The sequence below is a fragment of the Natrix helvetica genome, assembly GCF_964273705.1.
Source record: "Natrix helvetica genome assembly, chromosome: 7".
NCBI lineage: Eukaryota > Metazoa > Chordata > Lepidosauria > Squamata > Natricidae > Natrix > Natrix helvetica.
Genome location: NC_138558.1, coordinates 23,790,313 through 23,810,705, shown reverse-complemented (window position 1 = coordinate 23,810,705; position 20,393 = coordinate 23,790,313). Strand labels below are relative to the sequence as shown.

Here is a 20,393-nt window from a genome sequence, read left to right as displayed (position 1 = left end):
GCTGTTTCAATATTGAAACTAGGCTTGAATATTATTTTGTCCCAAATTTTCTAACAATGCTGCTTAATAGTTTTTATTCAATAATAATAATAATAATGCATAAAAAGACTTTTTGAAACAAGTAGTTCTTGTTTTTGCATCTTTCAGTGGGTAATCATGTGCATTTACAGAGGACCAAATGGGAGCTGCCCAGATGTTATAAGCACAAACCTTTGCGGCAGATTTCTAAATGCTTTGATGGATGTTTTTCCAATAATCAGGTTTTGCTTATAAACAATCTGGCTTCATAGGACAACAGTTGCAGTTCCCTCTGAGAATCCTTTCCCTTATTAATTTCTCCTTGATGTACCCACTGTGTCCTATTAAGCTGTTTACTCAAACTATACTAATTAGGCTTAGATAGAGGATTCCCAGCTCATCTAGTTCTTGTATCTCTTGAGAATATTCTGCTGAAGATATTCCAGCTTCATATTGCTTGCAGTAAATGGAAGAACTGAAGACCAGACAATGCTTGTTATGACTTGCGAACAACTGCATTATTTAAGGAAACTGCAGGGTGTTTTTCTAGTTTCCAAATCAAAGCAAAACCCGACAGCTTTGTAAAGATTATATAGCTCTTATTTGGGATGAGAGCAGAGGCTGCGTAGGCACCAAATTTTAAAACTGTTTTTAGTTATAAGTAATTTTGGGGATGTGTCATTGGCGAGAAATTAACTTTGTGGTGACTCCATCATGTTCCTTTCCCACTTGAGTGTTGTTCTGGTTGTCTGCATACTTCTACGTGCTGTTCAGCAAATGTTATGTTGTACATACTGGTTTAATCCAAAATACGTTCTCTTGAAAGAGAGGCAATGGCGTTGTCTATAGGCCAGTAGTTTGGGGAGCAACAGCTTCATCTTCACACTTGTATTTCTCACTGGACAATTGCCCATTCTCAATGCACAGAGAAAACGGAGGAAAAAAAGACGACATAGGTGCAATTTGAGCAGCACTTTATGCAACATGACTTAGTGGGTTAAGAGCAGTGGTGGGATCCTCCCGGTTTAACAACTGCTTCAGTGATCGTGTGATTTGTGCACACCTGTGCCCGCGCCTGATGCGCACTACACCTCTGTATGCAGTTTGAAGAAATCTTCACTTCCATGTTTCTTTGGAGGAGTAACACAGCTGATTTGCGCGGCAATCTGTTCTGCCGCGCAAATCAGCTGAGAAATAGAGGAAGGAAAATAGCGCTGGAGGGTGGGTGGGCCTATCTGATTGTCGCGGATTGTCGGAGCTACCAATTCTCCTGAACCAGTCCAAACCAGTAGAATCCCATCCCCGGCTGAGTCCTCCCTGGGCCCAGTTCCCTAAAAAGTGAAGGAGGAGAAAACTGTATTTTCTTGCTTGTATGTATTTTCCTGGGAGTGTCTATGGAGATTCTCAGCCATCCAGGTCAGGGTTGTCCCAAAGGCGCTTTTTTCAAGAGGCAGCTGGACTTTCTTGTTTTTCTTTGAAGACATTTTGCTTCTCATTCAAGAAGCTTCTTCATCTCTGACTGGATGGTGGGGAGTTCCCCCTGCCATTTAGTCAGAGCTGAAGAAGCTTTTGGTTGAGGAGAGAAAACAAGAAAGTCCAGCTGCCTCTTGAAAAAGGCGCCTTTGGGATATTCTTCTGGAAGACCTCGGAGGAGATGCCATAGCTGAGATCTGTGTATCTGAACACTTCAGAATTGGAATTGTCTCCTCTTTCTTCTTCCTCCTCTGTTGTGATCACTAGTTCTGGCCAATAAGAGTTTTCTGCCTACCAATATATTAGGACTATAAGGGAATATAGGTCCTTGACTTATGATCACAATTGTCCAAGATTATGGTTGCTAAGTGAGTCATTTGTTAAACGAGTTTGTCCCATTTTATAACCTTTCTTGCCACAGTTGTTAAGTGTAGTTATTAAACTAGTAACATGGCTATTAAGTGAATCTGGCTTCCTCATTGACTTTGCATGTCATAAGGTTGCAAAAGGGGGTCACATGACTCTGGAACACCGCAACTGTCATAAATATGAGTCAGTTGCCAAGTGTCTGAATTTTGATCACATGACCATGGGAATTCTGCAATGGTCAGAAGTTTGAAAAATGTCCGAAAATCTCTTTTTTCAGTGCTCTTGCAATTCTGAATGGTCACTAAACATTGTAAGTTGAAGACTATATCTGTAGCAAATACATTTATTGACCTCTCTTTGAATTCTCTTGGGTGCTAACATATTCCAGAAATAGTGCTGCCAAAACAATGTTTTTTTTTAGAATGCTCAAGTATTAAATTAATAGCACAATTGCTTTTTAGCATCAAAGATGCTTAAATAACTTTTGTACATCCTTCACCCCCCCGCCCAGGATATTGTACCAGTGGATGCCTCTTATGAGGTGAAAGAACTATATGTGCCTGAAAATAAGCTTAAGCCGGCCAAAACAGATGCAGAAACATTGCCAACTCTGGAAATAAATAAGGTAATGGGGAACTTGCAAATAAGTTTACACAATACTTCATTTGTTCACATATAACTTGACTTACTGGTAGTTATTTGTGCCACACATCTTTTCTTACCTATAAACATTGGTCATATTTTATGCTACAAAGAAAAACTGTCCCAGTCACCCAGATTGCAAAAACACCTATTCTACTGCCAGAAATGAGCGAATCAGATCGTTATTTATGAGCCCAGCTTAGTTTTGAAAAATAAACACACACAAAAAAGAGATAATTGTTTTCCACCCTCAAATTCATCTAATTTTCCTAAGTGCCAATGATTCTAGCAAACTTCTGTTTCTTAATAAGTATTGATATCACTGGCATTATTAGACTGGCCTATTTTATTTTGCTAACCAATCACGTAGTGTTTCCGTATTTTCTACTACGGCATCTTTCCTGCATTTGCAACAATGGTTCCCTTAATTCCAGCGAGCTATTTGTTACTTTCAGTGTGTTTTAAACCTGTTTTTTTTAAATCTTCGATCAGCTTAATTTCTACTACCTTATTGATTTGTATTTTTAGATTTACAAATTCATTTGATTGATGCTTCCTTTCTATAGCCTTTATAACTCACTAAACTACCCATGCAGTTAAATTAATCTCTATGTTACCTACATACATATCTGAGTGGACACCCAACACTTAAAATGAACTTTTTTAACAAACACAATCAAATATGAACTAGATTGTTTCTATAAGCAGCTTACATATAGACAGTTGCTTTCTTATTCTCCTTAATGATGAATCATTTAAACATGTCATAACTTTCTTTTGAAGTGTTTCTCAACCTTGGTACTTTGAAGATGTGTGGGCTTCAACCTTCAGAATTCCCCAGCTAGCTGAGGTTCACACATTTTTAAGCTTCCAAGATTGTGAGACACTGCTCATGTATTGAATAGAATAGAATGGAATGGAATGGAATTCTTTATTGGCCAAGTGTGATTGGACACACAAGGAATTTGTCTTTGATGCGTATGTTCTCAGTGTACATAAAAGAAAAGATACATTTGTCAAGAATCATAAGATGCAACACTTAATGATAGTCCTAGAGTACAAATAAGGCAATCAGGAAACAATAATAACATAAATCGTAAAGATACAAGCAACAAAGTTACAGTCCTGCAATCATAAGTGGGAGGAGATGGGTGATAGGAACGATGAGAAGACTATTAGTAATAGTAATGCAGCCTTAGTGAATAGTTTGACAGTGTTGAAGGAATTATTTGTTTAGCAGAGTGATGGCATTCAGGGGGGAAAAAACTGTCCTTGTGTCTAGTTGTTTTGGTGTGCAGTGCTCTATAGCATCGTTCTGAGGGTAGGAGTTGAAACAATTTACGTCCAGGATGCAAGGGGTCTGTAAATATTTTCACGGCCCTCTTTGACTCATGCAGTAAAAGGTCCAGAATAGAATAGAATAGTGATAGTGATAGGAATGGAATGAAATGGAATGGAATAGAATAGAATAACAGAGTTGGAAGGGACCTTGGAGGTCTTCTAGTCCAACCCCCTGCATAGGCAGGAACCCTGTACCGTTTCAGAAAAATGGTTATTCAACATCTTCTTAAAAACTTCCAGTGTTGGAGTATTTACAACTACAAATATTGTTTTGATATGATCTCTATGGATGAACTAAGAATCATAACTTACCGTTTTTTTCACATGTTGTCTTTCCAAATGGATGCTTTTATTTTGATGGTGCACAGACTTGGCATTAAATCTAGGACTTATGAAACTTGTATTTATTTACAGGTTGATATGCAGTGGGTTCAAGTTCTTGCAGAGGGATGGGCAACCCCACTTAATGGCTTTATGAGAGAAAGAGAGTATCTTCAGTGCCTTCATTTTGACTGTCTACTGGATGGTAAGACATCTCAAGTTGGCCACACAGTCCATTCATCTTGCAGAGAACCTGCATATAATTCTCCCATTTGCACTTAATAATAATCAGTTGTGTTTGTGAAAAAATTAGGCTAGACTCCAACTTAGAAATTTGAAAATATCCTTATTCTTTTGGAGTTGGGCCATTATATTTCATCAAACCTTTGTTTATTTGAAACTCAAGGTCCTGGGCTATATTTGGCCCTGGGAGACTTCAAAACAAAATTACAAGTTGAATGTGACAGAAGTGGGACATTATTAAGTACACATCTGGTGAGTAATCATGTTGGCTATATTCAGTTTTAATTAAATATGTAAAACATTTAAAAATTTTTTGTCCTGGGCACATCCACAAATTTTAGAGAATGAGTCTTTGACACGCTTCTGATAGAGCAGTATGGGTTTAGATCAGGGGTGGGTTCCGGCAGTCGCTACTGCCGGCTCACTCATGGCCGTGCATGCGCAGTACAATAAAAATTGCTCTGCGCATGCGCAGAAGCAAAAAACGAGGCGCTGCCAGGAGAACCAGTTCAGGGGCGTGGCAAGCCTGGGTCGCTGCCAAACCGGTAGGAACCCACCACTGGTTTAGATCCCGAAAAAGTTTCTGCAAAATTCTATGGCTAAGCCCTAGTCATCCATAATTTGCAAACCATAATAGATAGGCTTATTCATCAGGCTATGGTCTAATATGGTGGTTTTTTTTTAGCTTTGTCTTACTGATCCTGGTCTTGGTTTTCTGTTTTCCTCATCTTGTCCTTTTCCTCCAAATATAAATCGCTATTCCTGTTCTTACTCAATGACCCTTGTGTTCTGACAATATCTTTTCATTGTTTTGGCTTACATGGAAAATTCATTGAAAGAAAGAGTTATAGAGAAGTGGTTTGCCAGGAATGTTTATGAGCTTCCCCCCCAAAAAACCCAAAGCTATAAGGAAAGAGTTGGTGTCTTAAAACATAGGTCGCCATCAATACTGAATACAATATCCAGCATTTTAACAATACATGTTAGACTAGGAAATGAACGCCGTTTTTAGAATTTCAGGTAAAAGCATCTTGGAAGCATGCAAAAAGAAATTTGGCAATTGTTGAAACTTGAAGTAGTAAACAGGGAGTAGTAAAGGTTCAACCCAAGAGTAGGCAAGTTGGTAGTTTCCAGATGCTTTGGACATTACCATTGGCAATGCTCACTGGGTTTGATAAGGATTGTATTAATAGTTTAAACTATTGAAACATATTATTTCATCATTGTGGTGAACCCATATTTTGGTTGAACTGTTAATAACATTGATCAGTTTATGGTAAAACCCCTGTATTATAATTGATGTAATATTAACATGGATGGATTTCTTGAACATTAGCATTACCATATTAATCAATCAATGTCTTTGTAATATTTATCTTTTGTTTACTTTCAGATTTTTACTAAGACTGTATTACTATTATTCTTCTCATCCTTCCTATTACTTATCTCCTTCTACTTATGACTATAACCTTGTTGCTTGTAGCTTTACAATTGATACTGTTTTATTTCCTAGTATGATTTTGATTGCTTATTTAGTATCCTATAACTATCACTAGGTATTGTATCTTATGATTCTTGATGAATGCATTTCTATGTACACTGAGAGCTTATGCACCGAAGATAAATTCCTTGTGTGTCCAATCACTCTTGGCCAATAAAGAATTCTATAAATTCTGTTGTATAAATAAAAGATTTTATGAGGCCAAACCTACTATTGTATCAATTTTATAATACAATAATATATGATTGGAAAACGCTGGTGATTTGAATTCAAAGATCACATTCTTCATTTTTGTATGGTAATATGACTCTTGAATACAGTCTTGAATGCTTTTATCTTCACAAGTCAAGAATATGGGTGATCTATCCTTTCATGTGATCTTTTTTCTGTTGGGTTCAGTGATATTGCAACTGCTCCAGAACCCTGAAAAGGTTGCAGCAGCAAACCAATGCTGAAACAAAAAGTTTGACCAACAGCTGCAACTTGCGTTTTAGAGAAAATGAAATGTTGGGAATGAAAGATGAAAATGAAATGTTGGGAATGAAAGATGCAGTGCAGAGAAAGGAACCTCTGATTTGCTGTCCTCGAGTAGTAAGAGCTGTAGCTTATTATTTGTTACTCTAATCACATTGGCAAGGAATGAAGATCCAAAAACTGCTAAGCAGGTCTATACCTTAAGAATAGAACCAGCAGCAGATTTCATCTATTCATCATCAAAGGATGATATACTGTCAGAACACTGTAGATTAGAATAATTGTGTGCAGAACATATGATCTGATTCTGAAATGTTCCATTAGTCCCTGAAATGTTCCATTCCTCTTTTAACTGATCTGAAGGTTTGAGTCATGTTCTTTGGTTCCAGAAATGAATTGCACAAGAAGAGATGTATATTGTTCCGAATTTTGGGAATTGGTTGTTCTGGTTTCCTAATTCTTAATTTTTATTTTCCCTCCCAGAGAATTGGAGATCCTTGTAATTTAAATGCCTGTTACTACTTTTTTTAAAGGTGGGGTCATTAATTTATCAGTGCCTATAGTGTTGGCAGTTACAGAAGAGGACAAGGAGAGACTGGATGGATGCACAGCTTTCGCCTTGCTATATGATAACCGGCGTGTAGCTATTGTTCGCAATCCGGAGTTCTATGAACACCGAAAAGAAGAACGTTGTGCCAGACAGTGGGGAACAACATGCAAAGAGCACCCATATATCAAGGTAGCATTTTCAAGCAGATTTTATCATTAATCTGGAGTCCTCCTATAATGTGGATATGGTTATAAATAAGTTGGTGAATAAGATTATTGGAATGGTTGCAGTACGTTCCCTATGGCAGGAGTCCCCAATTCCTGGATCTCAGATCGGTACTGGATAAGCGTACCATGCTTCATTTGCGCATGTGTGGGATTAGGTTGCCTGCACAAAATCATCCCCTCGCCCACCGTGGCTGTTGCCGATCCGTGGAACCAGAAAGGTTGGGGACTTTGTCCTATTTTTTGTCTTTTAATGACCCCATAATCCCCGTAAACTGAATGGAGCTGAGCGTTTACTGACCCGATGCCCTTCCTGTCACCAATGCAGAGCTTGTAGCTGAATTTAGATACCCATTGTGCCCAGAGAGAGAAATATCTGCTGCTACCTAGGATCAAAGTCACAGTCTCCTAATTGTGAGGCAAGAGCGCCACCTCTAGGTCACTGCACCACTACCTGTGCCCTATTAGGAAACAAACAAAATGTTAAAAAGTTGTGATATTTATGTAGTTACTTACCAAGCACATTTAAATTATATTAAAGCAGGGGTGTCCAAACTTGGGAACTTTAAGACTTGTGGACTTCAACTCCCAGAATTCCCCAGCCAGCTATGCTGGCTGTGGAATTCTGGGAGTTGAAGTCCACAAGTCTTAAAGTTCCCAAGTTTGGACACCCCTGTATTAAAGTAACCAAAATATCTTTACAACCCTCAAGGCATGTCACAATTTTTGAGCACCCCTAAAGTTTGGAAATTGAAAGTTGAAAACTTTGACACGCCCCAAATTGCTACAAACCTTGATAAGATGTTTAGATAACCTTCTTGTTACATTAAACATTTCTCTACAGTCTTTTCGTGCTTAGCATGTTGAAGTACTGTATTTTTCAGAGTATAAGACGCACACTTTCCCCCCCCAAAAGAGGGTGAAAATTTGGGTACAACTTTTACACTGAATACAGCATTCTTGGCCTATCAAAACCCTGCCCCCTTTGCAAAAATGAACATAAAGGTTTGGGAGGCTTGCAAAGTGCTCCTGGGGGCTGGGGAGGGCAAAAATGAGCAAAAAACGGGCCATTTTTGCTTGTTTTTGCCCCCAGGAGCACTTAGAGCCTCTGTATGCCCCCCTTTTTTGCAAAAAAGGGCCATTTTTTGCTCGTTTTTTGTTCCCCCAACCCCCAGGAATACTCTACAAGTCTCCCAAAGCTGTGCATGCACCCCCCTTTTTTTCTTGCAAAAAACGAGGCATGCAGAGGGTTTGGGAGGCATTCAGAGTGCAAAAACTGGTTTTTTTAATTACCTCTTCAAAATCATGGTGCGTCTTATACTCCAGTGCGCCTTATAGTCCGAAAAATACGGTAAGTCTACAGTGATTGCATATCTTTTGGGTACAAAGAAATTCATCTAAACCGCATAAACTGTCACTGAACTGGGCAGCAATTTCTGTCATCTGGTTTATAAATATAGATTCGTGATCCTAGCGGAAACACTCGGAAATGAATTATTCAGCAGTAATGACAGAAAAAAAACATCTGCCCTTTCTGCCTCAGGCCTTGACCAGATTAAAATAACAGAGTCCAGACTTCAATTCATCTTTTATTTTGACAAGCAGTTTAAATTATCTATTAAGCTGGTCTCTTAATTGCAATGATGAATCTAAATTTAGATTCAAGCTAATTTATAGCAGGACCAGTGATATAATTCCTGTTTTTTCTTGATCATACTCAGTACTCAATAGGCTTATCTATAGCAATTATCCATGCCCCATCCTGTCTTCTGAAAGACAGCTCATAATGGCCCCATAGTTTTTGAAGAGGTATAAAGACATATTTTCCCGATTACCATATTTTTCGCTTCATAAGACACACTCCCCCATCTCCAGGTGGGTGGAAAGGGTGCCGGTCCTTTGGTGAATAGCAGCTGGGCCACGGCGGTGGGATCCTTTTACAATTCTGAACCCTACCTCTTCTGTCTTTGACATTGCCGGCCTCTTCTGTCTGTTTTCCACAGTGCAGGAGTCAATAGGCAGAGCTAGCACATGAGAGGACACCTATCTGTGGTCCTCTCAGGCTCCGCCTGATTGTTTTGTTTCTTGTTTCCTGTTTCTAAACCTAGGGGCAACGTATGGTCCGGTGCGTCTTATGGAGCGAAAAAAATGGTATTTTTCAGGTTTCAGTAGGATAAATCAATGTACAGTAATGCAAAACACAAGAGCTTGTAGGAAAACCGTAGCACGACATACAGTGGAGTACCCCAAGGCTCTGTTTTGGGCCCAGTACTCTTCAACATCTTCATCAATGATTTGGATGAGGGAATAAATGGGGAACTCATCAAATTTTCAGATGATACCAAGCTGGCAGGAATAGCCAACACTCCAGAAGATAGGCTTAAGATACAGAAGGATCTTGACAAACTTGAACATTGGGCACTATCTAATAAAATGAAATTCAATGGTGAAAAGAGTAAGGTTCTACATTTAGGCAACAAAAATGGAATGCACAGGTACAGTATAGGTGTTAACTTGCTCAGTAGTAGTAACTGTGAAAAGGATCTTGGAGTCCTAGTGGACAACCATTTAAATATGAGCCAGCAGTGTGCAGCAGCTGCCAAAAAAGCCAACACAGTCCTAGGCTGCATCAACAGAGGGATAGAATCAAGATCACGTGAAGTGTTAATACCACTTTGTAATGCCTTGGTAAGGCCACACTTGGAATACTGCATTCAGTTCTGGTCGCCACGATGTAAAAAAGATGTGGAGACTCTAGAAAGAGTGCAGAGAAGAGCAACAAAGATGATTAGGGGACTGGAGACTAAAACATATGAAGAACGGTTGCAGGAACTGGGTATGTTTAGCTTAAGAGAAAGAAGGACTAGGGGAGACATAATAGCATTGTTCCAATATCTCAGGGGTTGCCACAAAGAAGAGGGAGTCAAACTATTCTCCAAGGCACCTGAGGGTAGAACAAGAAGCAATGGGTGGAAACTAATCAAGGAGAGAAGCAACTTAGAACTGAGGAGAAATTTCCTGACAGTTAGAACAATTAATCAGTGGAACAGCTTGCCTCCAGAAGTTGTGAATGCCCCAACACTGGAAGTCTTTAAGAAGATGTTGGATAGCCATCTGTCTGAAACGGTATAGGGTTTCCTGCCTAGGCAAGGGGGTGGACTAGAAGACCTCCAAGGTCCCTTCCAACTCTACTATTGTATTATTGTATTATTGTACTCACTTAAGTTTTGAGGAAATATGAAATATTGGGGAAAGTTAATAAGAAATCCTGATACTGGTAGTCCTTGAGTTACAACTATAATGGAGCCTGCACAATACAGTTATAAGTTGCAACAATCATAAAATGGGTTGGTTAAGTGATTGACCTGATTTTTATGACATTTTTTGCAATAGTTATTAAGCAAGCACAGTAATTGTAAATGCAAATGCTGTGGTCATTCAACTGAATCCATTGTTTGCTATGGTGCAGTTTTGCCCCAAACCAGAAGTAAGTGGTAAAACTATCATGCAATGTGGTGACAGGATTGCAGGACATTGCAATTGACCGTAAACATATTGGTGAGTACTTGAAATGAGGTCATGTGACCATGAGCAGGGGCTGTCAGACCTTTCTGGGTCGTGGGTCCCCTTTTTCAGGTAGATTATAACGCTAAGCGACCGGTTATAAGTTGAGGACAACTTAGTATGCTAGTGCATGTGAGTAATTTATGGCGCAGAACAACACAAATGTTGTTACAACAATGCCAGATATTGGGATTAACCTGGTCTCTCTTAGGTTGCTCAGAGCACCCTCACGTAAGTTACCTCATCCCCATTTATATTGCTATTGATGCAGTTTGCTTTCTTACGTTTCCTAGATGGTCATGGAACAAGGGGATTGGCTTGTGGGCGGTGATCTCCAAGTCCTCGATCGAATTTATTGGAACGATGGTCTTGACCAGTACCGTCTCACACCGGCTGACTTGAAGCAGAAGTTCAAAGACATGAATGCTGGTGAGTTTTTAAACGATAATTGGCAATAAAGAAAATTTGGCTGCCTCTTTCTAGAAATTTGCCCTGAATAATGCTGCGGAGCAGACCCCAGGCATTTAATGGTTCTTCAGCTGTCCCTGTCTGGTTCGTGATGTCAGGGGGAAGGCATCAGCAAGGATGGGGCATTGGCAGGGCACACAGCAATGTTGGCAGGGCAGGAGACATTGGCTGGATCAGAGCAGTGGCACAGATGCCCCAGGGCAGCGGTAGGGGGAGGAATCTCGGGGTGTGTGGTAAGGCAGCATTGGCGGGGGTGGGTGGGTGGGTGCATTGGCTCTCCACAACAGTCCCAGTTTCTCATGTGGCTCCTTGGGAAAATTAATTGCCCACTCTTGCTTTGGAGTCTGATCTTTATTTCCATCAGAATACTATGGTTGCAATCCTAAAAACCAATAAGTTTTGCCATTTTTTTTTACTGTTTCTGACTGCATTCTGAACTGGCTGATTTGATATTCCAAAACAATACACTAACCCTAACTTCCAAATCTTTTTGACTGCCTGCACAATACTTTCCTGTTCCATAATGGCTGCCTGCGACTGTGGTTTCCAGTAATCCGGATAGATTTTGGTTTATTTTTGTATTATGTTATGTAGCATCTTTTAGCTATCTTTATTTTTGTCCCTCACTTCCCAAGGAACAGCTGTATAGAAACAAAACATAGGATTATTAGGCTCGGGGGATAAATGATTTTTTAAATGTTTCAGAAAAATACTTTTGGAAAGATTTTTCTAGGCTTATAACATAGTAATGAAGACGGCCATGGTATAGTCAGTTTGTTTGTACTGTAGTATTTTCCAGTTTGCATTATGCTGGCAAAATAAGAAACAGATCAACAGTAGTCTGACAGATTTTTTTTTCTGTGCTGTTATAGTTGGGGCAAACAGGACCACTGTCCAGATTAATACTCAAAATTGTGGGTAAGAGGGTTTGAAGTTAGAGTTGCTACTTTAAAATAGAAACAAATAAAGATATTTGTTCTGGATCTGTAAGAGCCCAGTTTTATGACTGCAAACTATTGCAACATTTTAATAGCTGATCTGGTGCAGATATGGCTTAAAACGTAGCCACATTTCCCTTCTTCGTTTTCTCTTCCTAAATTTTTAAGTATTGTGCTTAATGAAGACTTTTGAAATCTTTACAGATGGCTATATTTTATAACTTTTGTTGGCCTCAAGGAACACCATCATAATATGCTTTCCCTCCACTCCATCTCTCTCTAAGCTGGGAAAAAATGACTGCCAGTCTCAGTCTCAAACTCTGTTTAAAGTGTGCATTTTTTCCCTTGGAATTTTGGCTCCAAATATTTCCTTCAAATAGTTAGCATTTGGGTTCACAATCTCAAAACTCATGTCTGGGATATATTGGAATTGAGATCTTGGCAGTATTTACTTTATTTAAAATTGATAAACTAGTTATTGTCCAGAAACTGGATGGTAAACTGATTTAAAGAAGCAGTTCATTGCCTAAAATTAAACAACTTGACTTTTGCATAGCTTGAATGCTTACAGGGCAAAAAAATCAAGCATGAAATCAGAACAAAACTGCTGAAATTGTCCATAGTAAATATAAGCAATAACTTGCAAACAATTATGGATGCATGCAGAATATAAACAAGTTTATAATATGGCCCTATTCCAGCATCAACAGTCCATGTGTACAGATATTTTTTTACCTCTGCTTATAGTAGAGTTGGCCTACCATGGCCAGCTGCAGGGGATGGAGAAATAGCTTTTGAATATGTTGCCATCACCATATTTCACTTATTTACATGTATGCTTCCTCTCTTCACTTTGATAAAGAGGTGATAACCCTCCTTTGGAATTTTTGTTTGTTTGCTCTAGGCAGGGGGAGGGTAGATGGGAAATCCTGTTGCTTTAGCTGTGGGATTTAGTTCAGTTTGAGTTTAAGACGTACAAAAATCACATCGATCAAAGAAAATGCATTAAGTGGCTGGATATCTTTCATGTCCTTAGTGCTAGCTTGCACTTTTCTTGGCAGCTATTTAAACATTCCTGCTGGTACTACACCCCCCACACCACCCCCGGCAAGCTTGTATTAGTAGGCAGTGTCAAGGTACTTTATGTGCAGTAGATTGATAGATCTTTCGCATGAAACAGGGATGACACAGCATTGATAGAATGCCTCCTTTGAGGGAAATGAAAGCCAAATATTCTTGACTATAGGATTTTGATGACTACCAGATGAATTGTAGTTCATCATAGCAGCGTTCAAAACTATATGTTGTATTCTGATCTTCCAAACATTAGCCATAATTAGGGGGATGATCCATTGAGACATCTCTCTACAACTGGCTATCTCTGACCATGAGCCATGGTGGCATAGTGGTTAGAGTGCAGTACTGCAGTCTACCTCTGCTGACTGTTGGCTGCCTGCAATTTGGCAGATCGGATCTCACCAGGCTCAAGGTTGACTTAGCCTTCCATCCTTCCGAGGGTGATAAAATGAGGACCCAGATTGTTGGGGGCAAAATGCTGATACTGTAAACCACTTAGAAAGGACTGTAAAACACTGTGAAGCGGTATATAAATCTAAGTGCTATTGCTATTGCTATCCTTCTCACCCTTTTTATATATTACAAGCCAAACAGAGTTGAATAAATCATTAGTGCCCACTTGCCATCGGCTACTAGAATTGTTGATTTGTTACTTCTAGAATGGTTGATATCTCTCCCTTCTTTCTTCAGATGCTGTCTTTGCTTTCCAGTTGCGCAACCCTGTGCACAACGGGCATGCCCTGTTGATGCAGGACACTCACAAGCAGCTTCTGGATCGAGGTTACAGGCGCCCAGTTCTGCTTTTGCATCCCCTGGGTGGCTGGACAAAGGATGATGATGTTCCTCTGATGTGGCGAATGAAGCAACATGCAGCAGTGCTAGAGGAAGGAATATTGAATCCAGAAACAACTGTTGTGGCCATATTTCCCTCTCCTATGATGTATGCCGGACCAACCGAGGTAAGACGTCATATACCACAGCTTGCTAATTCCTTCATCCATTTGTTTTGATCCTTTCAGCTGATTTCCTGAGTTGATTTATCAATACAGCCTCCCGTAGGCACCGCTGCTTCACCGCAAGACCCTTGTATGATTCATGGTTCTCCTGAATTTTTCTGCCATGAGTTGTTTATAAAATTTGGTTTAGAGGCCCTTAATGGAAAGGTCCTGTTGTGTTGATCTTCAGAAGTTTCTTGTTTACAGACAAACTCCTTATTCTATTTCTTCATCTTTTCATTTCTACAAAGTTATAGTGTTCTTAACATACTGAACCATAGCCAGAATTGAACAGCTGGTTCCCAACTCCTCTTCATTTTAGTGTTTTCTTTCAGATCTGTATGTGGAGTTGAGACAAGTGTAAGTAAACAATTGAAAAGCACACTGACTGAAGAAATGGCATAAAAGCTTAAATTATCATGCTCTTTTTTCCAGATTTTATTTGGAATTTTTGGTGGTACTTGTGATATTGAACTTCTCTACCATTACTATTCTATACATGTGCGTGTCACTTTGCTTCCTATCCACCAAGGTCACGTCTATTCCTCTCTCTGTGTGTTTAAATTGTCTTCAAGCCATTTTATCTTTTTTTTAAAAAAAAATTAAAAATTGGTTTTTAATTAATTACATTTCTTAGTGCCCTTGTTAAAACATTGTCTGGGTATTTAATTTGCTTAACAATGCTGGTTACATTCTTAATCTCCATCCCCTTTTTCCCCATCTCTATATAAAAACGTGTGTGTGTGTGTATGTTCCAGCATAAATCTGGAACGTCTCGAGCAATTTCCACCAAACTTGGTACACAGATGACTTATCCTCTGGAAACAAATACTTACACCACTTGCACCCCTCAGGGTGTTCTGTTAAGATACAGCCTGTTGTGCCTTAAATGGCTTCTACTGTACAGCACAGTGGAGTTGCCACTGCACTGCACAAGGGAAAATCCAACATTAGAAATTATGTTTGGTCCGGACATTTGCCCCTATAAATAAATACCTAGGCAACCCCGGGTTATTGGCTAGTCACTGATAAAATAGATTCCATGTTTGATAGTATTCTGTGTTTTCTTTCTGTTTAATTTTCAATATCAAACTATCCATTTCTGCCCAGTCTAGTATCTTCTTAATTATCTCTTCATCTCGTAGTGTTTCTTCATTTTTCCAATGTTTTGTGCATGTAAGCCTCGCTGCTGTTACGACATGGGATATTAAATACATACTTTTCTTATCTCATTTTTCTGATATTATATCTAATAAAAACAGATCAGGTTTAAAATCTACGATTTATCTTGTTGAGCAAACTCAGGAAGGAAGGAAGATGATTTGCTAAAAAAAAAAAAATCACCTCACTTCTTCCTTAGTCCAGAAATGAAAATGGTTTTCAGAATTGTTCCCGTCTGTACATAATTATGCTAAGAAAGCAATTCATTGCATGGACTTGTTACCTTGAGGTGTTAATAGATGTTTATGAAGAAAAAACTTGCAACTGAAAAACTTTATGATTGGTTGGAATAGAAATACAATTGTGTTCCAAACATGAAATATTGCTGTTCTTTGGCTTTTTTCTTTCCTTTTCATTGCGATTGTTACCTTTTGCTGACATCTGGAAGAGGGTCACTTCCAAATCAACCAGGCAGCATGAGATATTTACTTTATTTGCTGAGATGTTAATCCTATCCTGCTGCTTCCTCTTGCTGATGCCAGTGGTTGAAGCAATACAATGCTATTTGCTAGGCAGGGAAAACATGGCAGCACCACATGGTTTCACTCTGTCTCAAACCTTGGACCAGAATAGCCTTTAGGGGTGTGCCAGGTATTGCACTCCAATGTGGGTGAAATCGGGACAAAGCTAAATTTGATTTAATTTACATAGTATTTGAATTAAAACTGGAGTGACATACTGTACATTCAAAATAATTAAAATGGTTATTCCTCAATAATTAATAAAGTTCTACTTCCATTACATCATAAAGTAAAATTAATTGAAAACATTTGGAGGGTTTCTGGATAGCTCATGGGAAGCTACAACCCCTAGGACTTCACTCTACACATCATGCTAAACTTCAGTTTGCCAAGTAGGTTCTGAAAATAGCTCAAACCTCTTTTTGATATTCTTCTGTCTTTTTTCTATGTTTCTTGCTGTAGCTTTGTTACTTGGCATGCGGAAAGACAATTCAAATTGGTATTGCAGTCTGGGAATTATGATTGACAAATCTGGTACTTTGTGAGAATATCAAATTTGAGAAATCCATCATTCCTTCTAGTTGGCAAAAGTGTTTTTCTCTTAATAGGCTACTCCAAAATAGACATATGAATTCCTGTTGTGCACAACTTACTTATCACACTCTTAGAGTTCAACAATATGATACAGTTTTCAGTGGTTGGAAGTACAGCAGTGGAATCTATCTGGTGGTGATGCTGTCTAACCCACATTCTTCTATTTTGTCTAACCTACTACTAGATAAAGTAGAAGAATGTGGGTTAGACAGCATCACAATCAGATGGATTCATAACTGGCTGACCAACCGCACTCAACGTGTAGTCCTCAATGGAACTGCATCTACATGGAAGGAAGCATGCAATGGAGTACCCCAAGGCTCTGTTTTGGGCCCAGTACTCTTCAACATCTTCATCAATGATTTGGATGAGGGAATAAATGGGGAACTCATCAAATTTGCAGATGACACCAAGCTGGCAGGAATAGCCAACACTCGAGAAGATAGGCTTAAGATACAGAAGGATCTTGACAAACTTGAACATTGGGCACTATCTAATAAAATGAAATTCAATGGTGAAAAGAGTAAGGTTCTACATTTAGGCAACAAAAACGGAATGCACAGGTACAGTATAGGTGGTACTGTGCTCAACAGTAGTAACTGTGAAAGGGATCTTGGAGTCCTAGTGGACAACCATTTAAATATGAGCCAGCAGTGTGCAGCAGCTGCCAAAAAAGCCAACACAGTTCTAGGCTGCATAAACAGAAGGATAGAATCAAGATCACGTGAAGTGTTAATACCACTTTATAATGCCTTGGTAAGGCCACACTTGGAATACTGCATTCAGCTTTGGTTGCCACGATGTAAAAAAGATGTTGAGGCTCTAGAAAAAGTGCAGAGAAGAGCAACAAAGATGATTAGGGGACTGGAGACTAAAACATATGAAGAACGGTTGCATGAACTGGGTATGTCTAGTTTAATAGAAAGAAGGACTAGGGGAGACATGATAGCAGTGTTCCAATATCTCAGGGTTTGCTACAAAGAAGAGGGAGTCAAACTATTCTCCAAGGCACCTGAGGGTAGAACAAGAAGTAATGGGTGGAAACTAATCAAGGAGAGAAGCAACTTAGAGCTGAGGAGAAATTTCCTGACAGTTAGAACAATTAATCAGTGGAACAGCTTGCCTCCAGAAGTTGTGAACGCCCCAACACTGGAAGTCTTTAAGAAGATGTTGGATAGCCATTTGTCTGGAACAGTATAGGGTTTCCTGCCTAGGCAAGGGGTTGGACTAGAAGACCTCCAAGGTCCCTTCCAACTCTGCTATTGTATTGAATTGAATAAGCTAACTGTAAAAATCTGATACTTCTCCATAATTCTGACATGAGAAATGTTTATTGATCCAACAATTGCTGTCAGAGTTAGCAAAACATGATATTAAAGACATTAATCCTGAGGGTGAATACTAAGTTGAAATAATTCTAGGTCTTATTCTATTATCATGATATTATAACATTATATTCTGTTCTGTTCTATAATTACAGTAGAGGAAGATCAGAGCTGTGTCAGTTGTTATGGTTGCTGCATACATTTTTGGTTCCTTCATGCAATCAGTGAAAAGACCAGTATGATATAATGACTAAACTTTCCATTCAGCCATAAAGCTTATTGTATGACAGAGTCCATTGGAGGGGAAATATAATGTACTCTGCCTTGGATGTCTTGAATGAAAGGTAGATTATTAATTGCAAAATGTATATTATGGCTTTCTGAGCATTTTGGAATCTCAACTCCTCAATGCTGCAAGTTTTGAGGATCCTATTTGTATTGGAATAAGATACAACATTTGTAGGAGATTTGAGATAATAGTTGAGAGCAGAGTGTATGGAAAGAATTAATCCTATTTCTATTTTACATGTCTGAAAATGATGGCTTATTCCAAAATAATATTTTTTGTTAATTATTCACCCCTTGGACTCTAATCTGGATGTAAACCAATTATAACTTCATTGGAACCTTTCCTTTCATTCATATTCTTTGTGCATTTTTATTGTGGCTACTGAAAATAATCCATGCCATGTATGTGGGTATTCTTTCCTATGCTTGGAGGGCATGGAAGCAAGTAGATGAAGAAAATCTGCACTTGCAGTCCTAAGTCATGATTGCAAATAAAATAAGAAACATTCTTCAATTTATGCCAAGTTTTCCAATGACCTCAGAAAACCGTTTGCCAATATTGTGTTTTAGCCAACTAATAAAAGACAACTTTTCCTTTAATCATTTTCTTTAGGTCATTTAGAAGACATTGGTACCAGATTTGTTTCTGTAATGCAAATGACTTGCAGAACAACAGACAGATGCTTAACCAATATAGTTATCGAGTGTTGGAACATAGCTTTCCCGTCAGTAAAGATTTCATGGTGATGTTTTGTAGGACTAAATCTAAACATGTCACATTTTCCTTTCTATCCTCCTTTTTTTTTTAAACTTTCTATAAAGTAGGACGTGTCATCAAATAAACTAGGCAATTATATTTGCAGCAGATAGGCTGTTTTCAGTACGGCTGCAAAAGATACCGAAAAACCAGTGATTTCTTTAGAAAAGCAAATTTGTTAGAATTCATGGGAAAGATGAATGTATATACGATAACAACTAAGTTTGTATACATTTCAAAACTACTTTCTCACACAGGGTCTGAATGCTTATTGTAAGATATAAAGCCAACTTTCTTGCATTTTTCTTGAAGGATCTGAAAAATTTAGCTCCTGGAGTATATCCTTAAATGCCCTGAGCATGAACAGATACAGTTGTGAGTCTTCGTTACCAGATAATATTCCATCAATCAAAACTTTAGCATGATAAAGGTTTTTCCCTATTTTGCAACATGCCTCTCTCCATTAGCAGAACTCTTCTCTCTGGTCTAGATGGAAATCTCTGGCAGCGGATAATGTAGCTCTTGGTGGTAGCATGTAGCATATTGATGTACCAGGAATTTCTATTTACTGGTAAATGTATTTTGTAATTCTCCAGATTGTTCCATTTAAAAGTTCTTTTAAATTCAGTTTTTTTGGCTTGTCCGGATGGCATGTTGCATTAAGCCCCAAACCTGTATTTGAATCATGGAATCCTAAAGTTATAAGAAATCATTTAGGCTGCTGTGTCCAAACCTATTCTTAGTGCAGGAATCACAGGCAGATAACTAGCATATGTTTTCTTCCAATGAATGGTTTCATTGTTGAACTGCTCTTACTGTTAAGGGTTCATTATATAATGAACTATATAACCTGCCCTTTCGCATTTTAAAATCCATTTCCATATCTTGCATTCTAAAATGATAGAAAATACTTAAGAAGGTCCCAGTGTTTAGTGTGGCATCCTTTTTAGATATATAAAGAGTGCTATTATACCATTAAATGTTCCTGGTTCCTTCTATATTTTTTTCCATAGGACTGACTTTCTCCTTAATCACCTTGATGCTCTTCTCTGAAACTGTTCTGGTGTGTCTAAACTCACCTTTGTAGATGGTGAACAGAATCAGCTATACTGCTAAAGGTGGAGACAGACCAAAGCCGAATAAAGTAGAATAATTACTCTGTGATTTGAAAATTATACTTTGGATGATGCGGTCTATCTTGCATTTTCCTGTTTTGCAGCCATTTTATTACTAATTCTACTCAGTTTTTAATCACCTCTTGATGAAATAATGTTTTTCACTATTATTATTAACCAAGTGAGATATTATCCTCATCCTTCTTGCTGCTAATGCCTAAATACAATTTCTCTCTCTTTTGTCTTGTCTTATCCTACCCTACTTTGCCTCATTTTCATGTAGCTTTTTTCCTCCTTTTTTCTTTATTTTCCTTTTATTATTTTTCCCCTTTTGAGGACACTTGGCAAATATCCTTGCACATAAGCCACACATATGCACATATCAACACATACAACTCTGCCACGCACGTATATTTTATTTGCAAAATTTCCAG

General features: G+C 38.6%; 1 protein-coding gene across 3 annotated transcripts in view; it reads left to right on the top strand.

Moving 5' to 3' along the window:
- Window positions 1–20,393, top strand: part of PAPSS1 (3'-phosphoadenosine 5'-phosphosulfate synthase 1) — a 56,263-nt gene that overhangs the window by 18,640 nt on the left and 17,230 nt on the right. For all 3 annotated transcript variants that reach the window (XM_081960229.1, XM_081960230.1, XM_081960228.1), the window contains exons 6-10: window positions 2,372–2,485; window positions 4,258–4,369; window positions 6,916–7,121; window positions 11,014–11,149; window positions 13,894–14,162. In XM_081960229.1, the coding sequence (XP_081816355.1) occupies window positions 2,372–2,485; window positions 4,258–4,369; window positions 6,916–7,121; window positions 11,014–11,149; window positions 13,894–14,162 (837 nt within the window). The remainder of the gene's footprint in view (window positions 1–2,371; window positions 2,486–4,257; window positions 4,370–6,915; window positions 7,122–11,013; window positions 11,150–13,893; window positions 14,163–20,393) is intronic.